Source organism: Grampus griseus (genome assembly GCF_964374135.1).
Source record: "Grampus griseus genome assembly, chromosome: 9".
Taxonomy (NCBI): Eukaryota; Metazoa; Chordata; class Mammalia; order Artiodactyla; family Delphinidae; genus Grampus; species Grampus griseus.
The window spans coordinates 96,309,907-96,324,370 of NC_139003.1; the positions used below are offsets into that span (position 1 = coordinate 96,309,907).

Genomic DNA, 14,464 nt, shown 5'->3' on the forward strand with positions numbered 1-14,464 from the left:
CGGCGGGCGGGAACCTGCCTGCATCTGCCAGCGCGCACGCGCGTCTCCCGTCCCTCCTCTCCGGCGCCATCTCCACCCATAGGCCCAGGCACACCGTCACTTCGACTGACCCACGGTCGCGATTGGCCAGAGACGAGGCGCGCGACCGGCCATGGGCGGGGCCTGAACCGGCTATAAAAGAGGCGGGCGGTGGGGCTCGTGCTGCTTTGCAGACGCCGCCACATCGGAACTTCCCGCGCAGCCCAACCATGGTCAACCCTACCGTGTTCTTTGACATCGCCGTCGACGGCGAGCCCTTGGGCCGCGTCTCCTTCGAGGTTGGGGCGGGCGGCGGCGCGCCGGGTGGGCCTGAGCGGGCGGCGGGGGGGGAGGCCGAGGGGCTGGGTGCGGGCGCCCCGCCTGAGGAACGCGGGCGGCGCGGCGCCATTTCCTGACGAGGGGCCATTTTGGGAGGCCGGGGGCGGCGGGCAGACAAAGGCGGGGCGGGCGGGGCGGGCGGGGGAGGTGCGGCCGCGCCCTTCCGGCCGCGCACGTGCTCGGGCCGCGAGCCGTTGGCCGCCGCGTGGGATCGCGGGGCCCTGAGGGTCGGCAACGCCCCAGACGGAAGGCGGGCGCCGGCCCTGGGCAGCCGCGACCTTCCCGGGGCCGCCCTCGAGGACTCGGAAGCCGCTTCCTTCGAGCCGACGCGGCGGCCGCACCTGAAGGCTGCCTTTTCCCGCGCCGGGCGCGCCAGGGCCGGTGGGGATAGCAGCCCATCCGTTGTCCCGAAGGACGCTTGCTAGTTCAGGGTTGGGTTATAATAAGGGTGTGGGGTCGGCCGGCTCGAGGGCTTCCCCGGGTGTTTTAAAATCGCGAGGTTGATGTAGAAAGAGGCCCCTCCCCGCCCCCACCCCGAGCGGAAATGTGCCGGCCGCCTTCCCTCCGCTGGCGCCGAGGCCCGCCTTCCGCTGCGGTGACGGCGGGTGGGAGGCGCCCGGGCCCCTCCCGGTCGTCCCCGCGCAGAACAGGCTAGTCGAGACCGGCAGAGCGGCAGGCCTTCTACGCTGGTTTCCTAATTAGTTCAGGCGTGTTACGGGTACTTCTTAATGAGTTTGTAATCACAGCAGGGTAGCTAAGTAAGTCGGCGGGCTCTTCAAACGGTAAATGGGATTCCGTTCCAGTTAACCCAGCATGGTAGGTCTTGGGGTGTAGCCCTAAGTGGTTTTATCCTCTTTGACCACTTCTCAAAGAGCCGCCAGTGATCAGGTTGTAGGATCTCCGCCCAAGCTTAGATAGCCCCCCATGCAGATCAGTCTGTAGCCCACTCTCACTGTAGTCAGAGCTAAGAATTGATAAGGGCCCATGTGGAAACTTGCCCTGACGTAAAAACTGGAGAAATATTACATCCAGTAGATGTATACTCCACCTTTATCCGAAGTCAGCTGATAATTGGCCAGGGGCCACGTGGAAACTTGGCCTGAGCCTAACTCTTTGTAGCTTGTGTGTCTCAGGTTAGCCAGAGGGCTTAATGGAAATGAGATAGGCGCTCTGACAGATCCCTTGGTGAGAATGGAGGTGGAACTGCCACTGCGAGCTTTAACTTTAGTAAGGGTCTAAAAGGGAAACGAGTTAGTACGAGGGTTGGAGACACGTTAATACTTAAGAGACCGTATGTTTTATATACAGTACTTAGAAGCTAAATAGTAAGTCTTCTAAGAAACATCCAGGGATTTCAGTAGATGATTTAAGTCACGGATCTGTGGAATAGTTCATTAAGTACTTTAAACTGTCTTTATGCAAGGGCTTGCGTTTTCTATGGTATTTAAGCTTTTTTAGCCAAAATGTTTGATATATGCAGGAAAGGTTCAAAGCAGTTGTACTAGAAACCAATCTTTATTTTTTACCCCACTACTAGGTAAGGGACCTGGAAACCAAGAAGTGACTGCTCATCCAATCCATAAAGCTATGTTAACAGATTGGAGGTAGTAGCATTTTCATTACCAGTGACTAAAATTACAGCTATTTACTCCCTGATCGTGCAGGAGTACTTGCTATTCTTGAAAGTTCTTGTCTTTAGGTTCAAGTTGAAGTTGGGGGAGGTGATGTACCTTTGAGAGACCATCTATCTGTTTAGAAGTAGGTGTGATACACATAAAAGTTTTAAGTCACTTTTTAGAAGCCTCACACTATCTGAGTCATTCCTGGTTCTGGAGTTTTGGCATGTCTTTGGGTGTCATGTTGCTAACCCAACCCCGCAGGACCTTAAGGCTGTCAGGAGCCGTTCTTATTTGGGATTCAAAGTAATTACTGAAGAAGCATTCTCTTCTAGTGAGAAAATGAATTTATGATTCAGAGGCCCCTAAAGACAAGGGTACTAAGCAACAAAATATGTAAGCAGATGTTTTTCATTAACTGTCATTTTCTCTTACAGCTGTTTGCAGACAAAGTTCCAAAGACAGCAGGTTAGTTTTATTTCTTTTTTAAATGTTTAACAAAGGTATTCTGATTTTAACTGTTGTGTCTATATACATATACACTTTATTTTAACAGAAAACTTCCGTGCTCTGAGCACTGGGGAGAAAGGCTTTGGTTATAAAGGTTCCTGCTTTCACAGAATAATTCCGGGATTTATGTGCCAGGTATGAAATTTACTGATACTGATTTGGGTTCTCTTAATTTGGGATTGAGCCAGAACATTTCAGGATGTGCACATATGGTCTGTCTGCATTGGTGCCAGTCTACTTTTATACTTTGTTTTCTGTTACATTTGTCTATTTGACAATTTTGCACTGATACCATGCCATCTAAATTGCTGTGGTCTGTAATAAACAAATGTTTTTTTTTTTTAAGTGCATATATGAACTAAAATGTTAATTCTACCATTTTGGTTCCACTTGACCCTTTTAATTAGTTTAAACTTGAGTTTCCGTTTGAACCTTGCAGACTTGGCATGTTTTCCAGCTGTGTTGCCAAAAGTGACAGCTTCCTCTTTTATGTTCACAGGGTGGTGACTTCACACGCCATAATGGCACTGGTGGCAAGTCCATTTATGGGGAGAAATTTGATGATGAGAATTTCCTCCTGAAGCATACGGGTCCTGGCATCTTGTCCATGGCAAATGCTGGCCCCAACACAAACGGTTCCCAGTTTTTCATCTGCACTGCCAAGACTGAGTGGTAAGAGCAGAACATAGCAAAGGCAACCTTTCCCTGCTGTTCCTGCTCTAAAGTAGTAGAAGGGCATGAACAGTCACAAGTTTAGATAGTGCACTATAGAAAGTGAGGCACTCTAATAGCAAGACAGGGCACCTTGTTGAGTAGTTGAATTTAAGAGTGGTGCTTTCATCTAATTAGCATGTGATTTGTTGGCTCTTTTTTAGGGGTCCATTCTAAAATTAGGATTAACAGTGATTAGAGACTCTTGGAGACCACCTTTTTTAGACTGGCTTAAAGTAATCTGGTGTTGACACTTTTTTTTAGGTAAAAGGATAAAATGTTTCCAGTATTTAACTAGTCGGCGTTAGCTAGTGCTAAAAGCTGGATAAACCACTCTTCTGGTCTTCTCTTGCTTGGGTATGCTATATTGATTTGTGGGACACTGTTCTTATCTCAGTGCACAATGCAGGCTGCTTATTTCTCTCTATTTCATTACTACCTGCAGATCGGAGGTAGTAATGTTCATTCTTCTGTTTCCAGGTTGGATGGCAAGCATGTGGTCTTTGGCAAGGTGAAAGAGGGCATGAATATTGTGGAAGCCATGGAGCGCTTTGGTTCCAGGAATGGCAAGACCAGCAAGAAGATCACCATTGCTGACTGTGGACAAATCTAATAATAAATTTGACTTGTGTTTTATCTTAACCACCAGACCATTCCTTCTGTAGCTCAGGAGAGCACCCCTTCATCCCCATCTGCTCCAAATATACTATAATCTTTGTGCTCTCATTGCACTTCTTTGGGTTCCATATTTTCCTTATTCCCCTCCAAGTTTAGCTGAATTGCAAAGTTAAGTTTATGGTTATGAAATAAAGACTAAACAACCGTTGTCTGTCCTTGTTTGGTTAGGGTATTGATGTAGATTTCATTTTTAAGCAGCAACACGTTACTTCTAAGACAACAGTTGCTGTGTTTGTTTAAAAGTATCTTGTTTTTTTGCTTCCCTGATCCAAGAATAAAGTTTTGCTGATCGAGTATCCCAAGGGCAAGCTGTGAGTGGAATACGGAAGATGTAGGCTCAGGCAGGGGAAAAAGGTGGAACTTCAAGATTGTGACCATGTTGGAACAGTACTCCTTTAAGGATGACAGTGGAAAATTCTCACTTGGCACATTTAGGGTTATCCATCAAAATTACTATAACAAATTGAAAATCAGCTAATTTTAACAAAGCTTAATTTGAGCGTATTCTGTGGTGGCCCTCCTTGAGGGAAATATGTCAAGCTTTAGCCTCTGTGGGGAGGGGTCTTTGGACCATGTTCTTGGGATATCTAGCTGTTTGAGAATGTAGATGCGGAGTACAGGGTTTATGACAGCTCAATTGTGAAGTTCAGTCCGCTAGAGAAAGGCAGGCAGACCTGGTGTGGTACAGTCTACCTGCAGAAGGCATCTGGCTCTGCCTTGCTCCAGACCAACTGGTGACCAGGTAACTGTCTATAGATGAGGGAACTTCTCCCTGGCTAGTTGTAGAGGCCGTCATGGTCATTTGAGGTCTTCTCATTCCATTGTGCAGACCTGGTAATCTGAGCCATAATCTGGTCCAGTTGAGGTCTTTATGTTCGTGAACATGGTTTCCTTTAAGATCAAGAACTCCCCTTGGGAGGCCTCCCCAGTTGCATACTCTGTCCCTCCCAAGAGGCCCATTTTTTTTTTTTTGAGGTCACTGATTTTGTGTTTATCACTATCACCTATGTGTGTCCCTAAAAACAGACTGTTTAGGTTTTTTTTGTTGTTTTTTTGCAGTACGCGGGCTTCTCTGCTGTGGCCTCTCCGGTTGCGGAGCGCAGGCTCCGGACGTGCAGGCTCAGCGGCCATGGCTCATGGGCCCAGCTGCTCCGTGGCATGTAGGATTCTCCCGGACCGGGACATGAACCTGTGTCCCCTGCATTGGCAGGCGGACTTGCAACCACTGCGCCACCAGGGAAGCCCCATACTATTTAGTTTTGAAAGGGTAAGTGGCTGCTACGTTATGAAGGCCTCCAGGACAAGGCAAGGTGAGCAGAATCGATTACAGTGTGGCCTCAGCTTCCCTGAGCACGAGAGCTGCTGCTTCCAGAGAGGGCCAGCCATGTATCCAATAAGGTAGGGCTCACCCAGTTGCTTTAGCACACCTCAGAAAATAAGCAAAATCCATACAACCTGCAGTGTACGGTCCTTATTCAGATTTCCCCCACTGGTTCCGGAGGTGGTTTTATTTTTGGCTGTGTTGGGTCTTTCTTGCGGTGTGCGGAGTTCTCATTGCCGTGGCTTCTTTTGTGGAGCATGGGCTCTAGGTGCCCGGGCTCGGTAGTTGTGGTGCACGGGCTTAGTTGCTCCGCGGCATGTGGGATCTTACCGGCCCAGGGCTTGGACCCGTGGCCCTCTGCATTGGCAGGCAGATTCTTAACCACTGTGCCACCAGGGAAGTCCCTAGAGGTGTTTTTAAAATCAGCTTTATTAAGGTATGATTTACATACAATCAATGTATTTAATAATGTGCTCTCCCGCCCACACACCCCCCCCACTGCCCCCAAGGATCCAACCTAGGTTCACACACTATTTGATTGTTAGGTCTCTTTTGTCTCAATCTAGAACAGTCCTTCCACTTTTTAACATATTGTAATTTCTATTAATGTTAAAAAAGGCCTATTGAGATAATTTATACACCATAAAATTCAACCATTTTAAGAGTACAATAATTTTAGTGAATTTACTGAGTTGTGCAACCATCACCGTAATCCACCACACCAGGAAGACCCTGTGCCCATTTGCAGTCCCTTCTGCTTTCACTCCCAGTCCCTGGCAACTACAAGTTGGCTTTCTGTCTCTAGATTTACCTTTTCTGGACATTTCATATAAATTGAGTCCTACACTGTGTGGTCTTGGCCTCTTGCCTTTTTTTTTTTTTTTTTTTTTTTTGACATCAACTCCTTAAACAGTCCAGGACATTGACTTCGTCGAATGTCCCTGATTTTGGAGCTACCTAAGGTCTCCATTTCGTGTTACTTGCTTGTTCCTCTGGCTCTTGTATTTTCTGTAAACTGGAAATTAGGCAGAGAAGCTTGAATGGACACATGTTCAACATTTTATGCAGGAAGGCGTTGTAGGTGATGCTATATGCACTTAATCCTGTTGTCAGATAGCATATGATCTCATGCTGACTCAACAGGAGGTCTGACTGCTCCACTGGAAAGGTACTTTATATTCTTTCTGCTGAGTAGGTAACCTGTGGGATGTGTGAAGACCCTGCTCCCAGACCTTTCACCTCATTATTTTCTTTTAGCATCAGTTAATGATCTTCACCTGAATCAATTTGTAAAAAATAATTTTGGCCATGCCACGTGGCTTACAAGGTCCAAGTTCCCTGATCGAGGACTGAACCTGTGAGTGAGGAGTCCTAACCACTGGACCACCAGGGAATTCCCCTGAGTCAATTACTCTGTAGTTGCGAAAAATTGAGTAATCTTCTAATCTCTCTCTCCCTCCTCCTACCACTGTGGATTTTCATTAAACGTGTTACGAACAATTGCACTCATTATTTTTTATATTTATTTATTTGGCTGTGCTGGGACTTGGTTGCGGCATGTGGGATCTACCTCCCTGACCAGGGATCAAACCCTGGCCCCCTGCATTGGGAGCTTGTAGTCTTAACCTCTGGACCACCAGGGAAGTCCCTGCACTCATTGTTTTTGATGCTCAAATCATCCCAAATTTGGCTAGTACAAGCCCCTCTAAGTTGACCTCTGTGGCTCTTTGACATGATTCCAGTAGCCTTTAAGCCCTTCTGAAGTTTATGCTTCCCTTCAATTACACAGCATCCCTTCCATTACACAGCAGTTGGAGGCCTCTGAAGTGCCACGGATATTCAGATTTTTCAGCAGCCCGAAACCAAACCCTTCATGTTAATATGTAAAATGGACTTTAGACTTACATAATTATAAATGAGTTTTTCGCATACACTAACATCTGGCCAGACGTTTGGAAGTCAGTGGGGCAGTCTCAGGCATTATAACATGTCCAGCATTGCCCCCATCCACTGTCAGAGGCCCACAGATTTCCAAAGTGCCTCCTGGCTAAAAATCACTGACGTAATGAGTTAGGATGCAGCTGTTAAAAGAACAAAGTAGGGACTTCCCTGGTGGTGCAGTGGGAAGAAATTAAATGAGTTGCTGAGGCAGCTATAAAACATCTGGCAGAAGGTAGGTAGTATTCTGCATTATATGAAAGGCAACTCAGACATGAAGGAGACATGGCCTTACAAGAAAACAATAAACAAATCGGAGAGTCTTTTGTAAGGAAAAATAATATGCTTAAGATATATATGTGTCAATTATTTTTTAAATATTTATTTATTTTGGCTGTGCCGGGTCTTAGTTGCAGCACTCGGGATCTTAGTTGAAGCATGGGGACTTCTTAGTTGCAGCATGTGGACTCAGTTGCAGCATGCATGTGGGATCTAGTTCCCAGACCAGGGATTGAACCTGGGGCCCCCCCACAACTACTGAGCCTGCGTGCCACAACTACTGAAGTCTGTGAGCCTAGAGCCTGTGCTCTGCAAAAAGAGAAGCCACGGCAATGAGAAGCCCACGCACCGCAACAAAGAGTGGCCCCCACTCAGCGCAGCTAGAGAAAGCCCACGCGCAGCAACGAAGACCCAATGCAGCCAAAAATAAATAAATAAATTTAAAAGAACAAGGTAGTGCATCTCCAAAATAGCCTCAGCTAGACTTTTATTTGAAAACAACAAAGAGCAGTAGAACACAATATAACACATGCTACAGTTTTTGTAAAAAGCAGAATGAAGTGTATCTTTGTGCTTGTACATACCCTTGGGAGGATACAGAGAAATGTTTCCCAGTGGGTGTGTCTGGGTAGAGGGGTGAAGGCCTGTGGGCAGAGAGGACTTTGTCACCACACATCCCTTTTACTTGTATTAAATATTTAAAATTTCAAAAACATACATTCTAAAATGAATCAATAGTACAGTTGGTCTTCCATATCCACAGGTTCTGCCTCCACAGATTCAGCCAACCATGGATCAAAAATACTGGGGAAAAAAAATTCCAGAAAGCAAAACTTGAATTTGCCATGCACTGGCAACTATTCACACAGCATTTACATTGTTTCTGCAACTATATACATAGCATTTACATTGTATTATGTATCATAAGTAATCTAGAGATGGGTTAAAGTATCTGGGAGTGTGTTCCAATGTTGTGTGCAAATGCTACACCATTTTGTATAAAGGACTTGAGCATCCTGTGGATTTGGATATCCAAGGGGTCCTGGAACAAATCCCCCGTGGATTCTGAGGGATGACTGTATTTGGCTCACTTCAAAATGCTTAATATAAGAAAGATATTACTGGGACGTCCCTGGTGGTCCAGTGGTTAAGACTCCACGCTCCCAATGCAGGGTGCGTGGGTTCGATCCCTGGTCAGGGAACTAAGGTCCTGCATGCTGCACGGTGCGGCCAAAAAAATGAATAAATAAAATAAAACAATTTACTTTAAAAGAAAAAAGATATTACCTAAGTGTCCATCGACAGGTTAATATATAAAGAAGATGTGGTATATATACACAGTAGAATACTACTCAGCCATAAAAAGAATGAAATAATGCCATTTGCAGCAACATGGGTGGATTATCATACTGAGTGAAGTAAGTCAGACAAAGACAGATATCACATGACATCACTTATATGTAGAATGTAAAAAATGATACAAATGAACTTATTTATAAAACAGAAATAGACTCACATAGAAAACAAACTTCCGGTTACCAAAGGGGAAAGGGTGGGAGAGGGATAAATTAGGAGTTTGGGATTATAATATACACACTACTATATATGGAGTAGATAACCAACAAGGACTTACTGTTTTCAATATCTTGTAATAACCTATAATGGAAAAGAATCTAAAAAAGTATATATATATATATATATATATATATATGACAGTCTCTTTGCTGTAAACCTGAAACTGACACAAAATTGTAAATCAGCAATATTTCAATAAAAATTTAAAATATAAAATTTAGAGAATAACAAAAAACAATAAAAAATAACGATATTGCTCAAAAAATTAGACTTTTTCTAAAACAAAAACTAGAAATCATTCCTGATTATATGGGTAAAATAAGACATACTTTATTTTTGGCAACGCTGCGTGGCTTGCAGGATTCAGATTGAACGCGTGCCCACTGCAGTAGAAGCCCAGAGTCCTAACCACTGGATTGCCAGGCAATTCCCTTCTTGTTCATGTTGGTCAACCTTTCAATCAGATGTTAAGTTGTCTGCAGAGGGGTGACTGTCCACCCGTTTATACAGCAGAAGTCTCTCCTGGCAGTCAGGACTGAAGGTGATGAATTGAAAAGTATTGGTTAAAAATAATTTGGGAGACTTCCCTGGTGGTCCAGTGGGTAAGACTCTGTGCCCCCCGACCCCTGGTCTGGGAATTAGATCCCTCATGCATGCTGCAACCGAGTTCGCATGCTGCAACTAAGAAGTCCCCATGCTTCACCTAAGATCCCGAGTGCTACAACGAAGACCTGGCACAGCCTAAATAAATAAGTAAATAAATAGAAATAAAAATAAATATTAAAAAAACAATTCTGACACATATCTATCTTAAGCATATTATTTTCCCTTAGAAAAGACTCTCCGATTTGTCTATTGTTTTCTTGTAAGGCCATGTCTCCTTCATGTCTGGGTTGCCTTTCATATAATGCAGAATACTAACTACCTTCTGCCAGATGTTTTATAGCTGCGTCAGCAACTCATTTCTCAAAAAGGAATTTGTGGGCTTCCCTGGTGGCGCAGTGGTTAAGAATCTGCCTGCCAATGCAGGGGACACAGGTTCGAGCCCTGGTCCGGGAAGATCCCACATGCTGTGGAGCTACTAAGCCCGTGAGCCACAACTACTGATGAAACATTTTGGATGTGAATTGGGCCTCTGAAATCCCACACTAGTTGGTGGGGCGGTATTGCTGGTGTTAGAAGCACACAGGATTCGAGGGAGACCTGTTCTGAAACCTCAGCTTACCTGGGTTTGCCACCTACATCTACTTTGAGCCGAAGTTGCTGGCTGCTTACTGTGACTCTGCTGCCACACTGGCCCCCAACCCACCCCTCACCACCCCCTCGAGTCCATCAGGCGTTCCTGGCCATTTCCAGCGCTGGCCTGAGGCGCCCCCAGTCTGGACGGGCCTGAAATCAGTGGTGTTCTGGGAGGAGAGCAAAGGTGGGTGATTGGGGACCTCTGTTCTGGGCCCCAAAGGGAGGGAGGAGGGCAGAGGACCAGCCCTGGGGGCTCAGATCCAGGTGAGCCTGCAACCCAAGGGTGGGGCTGCACCAGGGGTCCAGAAACCAGCCCCAGCGATGGTTAGTGATGCAAAAGAATGAAGAATCAGTCTCACTGTGTAAGAGCCAACTGCACTCAGTATGTGAACAGCTTCAGTTTATTAGTTACTTCCCATGATGCACATGAAACATGTCGAGAGGAAGTAGTGCACACATACCGGTCACAGGACTAACTCCCGTTTAGGTACCCCCGGATATTAAAGTTTGACATTTTATGGAAGAACACTCCTCGCCACTCCTGCAGAGGGCTGGCTGGAAGAGTCAAAGAGGCAGCAGAGGAAGCAAATGTGCTGGAGAGGCTGGCGTCAAAAGCCCTCTCGTTGTACATTTGTTTGGGTTAATAAATATTAGAAAAGGTAGAGCCGTGAAAGCTGCACAGGGTTTTGATGCTACACCAGCTCCGGAACCAGCTCCCCGTGAGAGCAGAGGAGTGCTTTCCCACAGCACAGCCTCTGGCATCAACTGGGAGGAAGCTGAGCACCAGGTGTGCTGGTGTAGTCAGCCGCTTGGGAGAGGATGGATCAGTGACCTTGCAGAGGACGGATCAATAACCTTACGGAATTCAGACCAATGAGCTTTTAGAAGAACAGATCGATGACCTTGTAGAAAGGCAGATAAATGTGAGTGACCATCTCGGGCTGGGCTGGAGAGACAGGAAGTCTTATTTTCTCCTCTTCACACCTAAGGAAGGATGACGGATAGGGAAGACAGGAACTGACTGGGGTTTATTCCAACAGCTTGTGAATTTTAAATGGCTCCCTTTGCCCTCTGGCAGCAAACTTTTAGACCAAGCCGTGATTCTGGGGACCTCCTCCTGGGTCAAGGCCGCAGGGCCCAGGGTCCTCCCAAAGGCTTGATTGCTCTGGCGGCAGCACTCCTGGTTAAGGCAAACGGTTCTAACGTGCTGCCTTCAAGAGGCTCTTCCGTGAGGCCCTGCCTCTTTGGCTGAGTTGGTGAAGGCCGTCCCCTTTCTCTGGAGTAGAATACGGGGTGTCTATCCAGACCCGGCTCCCTTCATTCTTGGGTTGTCGATCCTAAGCTCTCTTCCCCTTCACCTTGTCCTCCATGTGGCCACCATGCTTTTTTTTAAATTGAACTATAGTTGATTTACAATGTTAATTCCTACCGTACAGCAAAGTGATGCGGTTACACATATATGCACCTTTTAAAAAATATCCTTTTCCATTATGGTTTATCATAGGATACTGAATATAGTTCTCTGTGCTATAGAGTAGGACCTTGCTGCTCATCCATTCTGTATATACCAGTTTACATCTGCCAACCCCCTTCCCTTTGGCAACCACAAGTCTGTTCTCTAGGTACTAAGCTCCTCTTTTTCTTTTAATGCATTTTGCTGAGCATTAAAAAAAAATAAATTTATTTATTTTTGGCTGCATTGGGTCTCCGTTGCTGTGCGCAGGCTTTTCTAGTTGTGGTGAGCAGGGGGTACTCTTCGTGGCGGTGCACAGGCTTCTCATTGCGGTGGCTTCTCGTTGTGGAGCATGGGCTCTAGGTGTGCGGGCTTCAGTAGTTGTGGCGCATGGGCTTAGCTGCTCCGCAGATCTTCCTGGACCAGGGCTAAAACCCGTGTCCCCTGTATTGACAGGCGGAGTCTTAACCGCTGCGCCACCAAAGAAGCCCCACTCAGAAACTTCTGTGTCCACCTCTGTCCCCCCACTTAGGCTATGAGCCTCCCGAGTGGAGACCGCAATTTATTTTTTAATTAAAAAATAATCATTAATGAATTTTGGCTGCATTTAGGTCTTCATTGCAGTGTGTGGGCTTCTCACTGCGGTGGCTTCTCTTGTTGCGGAGCACGGGCTCTAGGCGTGAGGGCTCAGTAGTTACGGCACACGGGCTTAGATGCTCCGCGGCATGTGGGATCTTCCCGGACCAGGGCTCATACCCGTGTCCCCTGCATTGGCAGGCAGATTCTTATCCACTGTGCCACCAGTGAAGTCCCTCAATCAACTAATATAATGAACAACATGATCTGGTCTAAGAACTTCTCTAACAAGAAATAACTGGACAAGCAGAGAATAAAAACTGCAGGCAAATGAGGGCCATCTCACAGACGAATAGTTGTTATAAAACAAATATAGTAAAATATTAATTGTAGAATCTAGGTGGTAGATGTTAAGAATTATTCACTGTATAGTTAACTTTTCTGCATATTAAAATTTTTTCATAATAAAATGTCAAAAAAAGACCATCGTACTATCAAAAGAATAAAAAGGCAACCTACGGGGACTTCCCTGATGGTCCAGGGGTTAGAAGTCTGACTTCCAATGCAGGGGACACAGGTTCGATTCCTGGTTGGGGAACTAGGATCCCACATGCCGCGGGGCAACTAGGCCTGTGGGATCTAGAGCCTGTGTGCCACAACTAGAGAGCCCCGTGTGCCGCAACTACTGAGCCCACACACCACAACTACAGAGACGCCCACGCGCTGCAACAAAAGAGCCTGTGTGCTGCAAATAAGACCTGATGCAGCCAAACAAATAACTAAAAAAGAAGAAAAAAAGGCAACCTACGGAGTGGGAGAAAATATTTGAAAATCATGTATCTCATAGAGGGTTAATACCCAAAATATATAAAAATAACTCAGTAGCAAAAAAAAAAAAAATCCAATTAAAAATGGACAGAGGGCTTCCCTGGTGGCGCAGTGGTTAAGAATCCGCCTGCCAACGCAGGGGACATGGGTTCGAGCCCTGGTCCAGGAAGATTCCACATGCTGTGGAGCAACTAAGCCCGTGCACCACAACTACTGAAGCCTGAGTGCCTAGAGCACGTGCTCCGCAACAAGAGAAGCCACCGCAATGAGAAGCCCGTGCACTGCAGAGAAGAGTAGCACCCCACTCACCGTAACTAGAGAAAGCCCGCGCGCAGCAACAAAGACCCAACGCAGCCAAAAATAAGTAAATAAATTTATAAAAAAAAAATGGACAGAGGATCTGAAATAGACATTTGTCCTAGGACATACAGATGGACAACAGGTACATGGGATGATGCTCAGCATCACTAATCATCAGGGAAATGCAAATCAAAACCACAATGAGGTACTGTCTTGTTTAAATATAAAAAGCCTTCTTTTTAAAGCTTTCTTTTAGAGTTACCTATTAAAGTATTACAGGTGCAATATGATGGCTGGGACACGCTTTAAAAAAAGCCAGTGGGAGGAAGGGGTGTATAGGTGAAGCAAGATGGACCAAATGTGGGGGTGAGGCCCCAGAGCACATGGCTCAGTTGTTCTATTTTTTTTCCATCAGAAAACAAAAATACAATCCTGGGAACACAGTAGGAAACAAATAATTACACTACCAAAAGGAAACAGATATTTGAAGCAATTATCTAGAAAACTCTAGTAAAAGACCCTATTCTCTGATAGGTTATTTTGCCTTTTCTATTGCTTCTTTGGTTTCTAAAAACTACTAAAACTTCACACATGGATAATCGTAGATCCTTTCAATATAGAAGCTTCTTCAAAATATGTGCCAAGATTCAGTAAAATCCACACTTAGAGACAATCCTATAGGACAAACAACTCAGTTTCTTCAAAAATTATAATAATAAAAAAGAAACCTACAGATTAAAAAGAAATTTAAGAGCTATCAGTAAAATGTAAGACATAGTGTCTGGATCCTGATTCAAGCAAACCAACCATAAAATTATGAAACAATCAGAGAACTCTGAATACTGACTGGGTATTTGTTATCATAAAATGTGTTAGCTGTCTTAAGACAATGGTATTGTGGTTATGGTCTAAAAAGTACCCCATCTTTAGAGACACATGCTTAAGTATGTGGACATGAAAATAAATCATGCCTGGAATGGGATTCAAACCAATCAACTGGGATGAGGGTTCAGGTTGGGGATACAAGTAAAACAAAACTGACCACAGGATAACTGCTGAAGTTGCAGGATGAGTACACAGGGG

At 45.5% G+C, this 14,464-nt stretch overlaps 1 protein-coding gene across 2 annotated transcripts; it reads left to right on the forward strand.

Moving 5' to 3' along the window:
* Positions 1-233: 233 nt before the first annotated feature.
* PPIA (peptidylprolyl isomerase A) lies at positions 234-4,168 on the forward strand. 2 transcript variants are annotated; one of them, XM_082661622.1, is made up of 5 exons: positions 234-317; positions 2,411-2,441; positions 2,530-2,618; positions 2,983-3,155; positions 3,675-4,168. In XM_082661622.1, exons 1-5 carry the CDS (start codon positions 249-251, stop codon positions 3,805-3,807), a joined length of 495 nt encoding a protein of 164 aa, XP_082517748.1. In that variant the 5' UTR covers positions 234-248; the 3' UTR covers positions 3,808-4,168. The 2 variants fall into 2 exon arrangements, with proteins under 2 accessions (XP_082517748.1, XP_082517747.1); XM_082661621.1 differs by lacking the exon at positions 234-317 and adding an exon at positions 1,156-1,173.
* Positions 4,169-14,464: the final 10,296 nt, after the last annotated feature.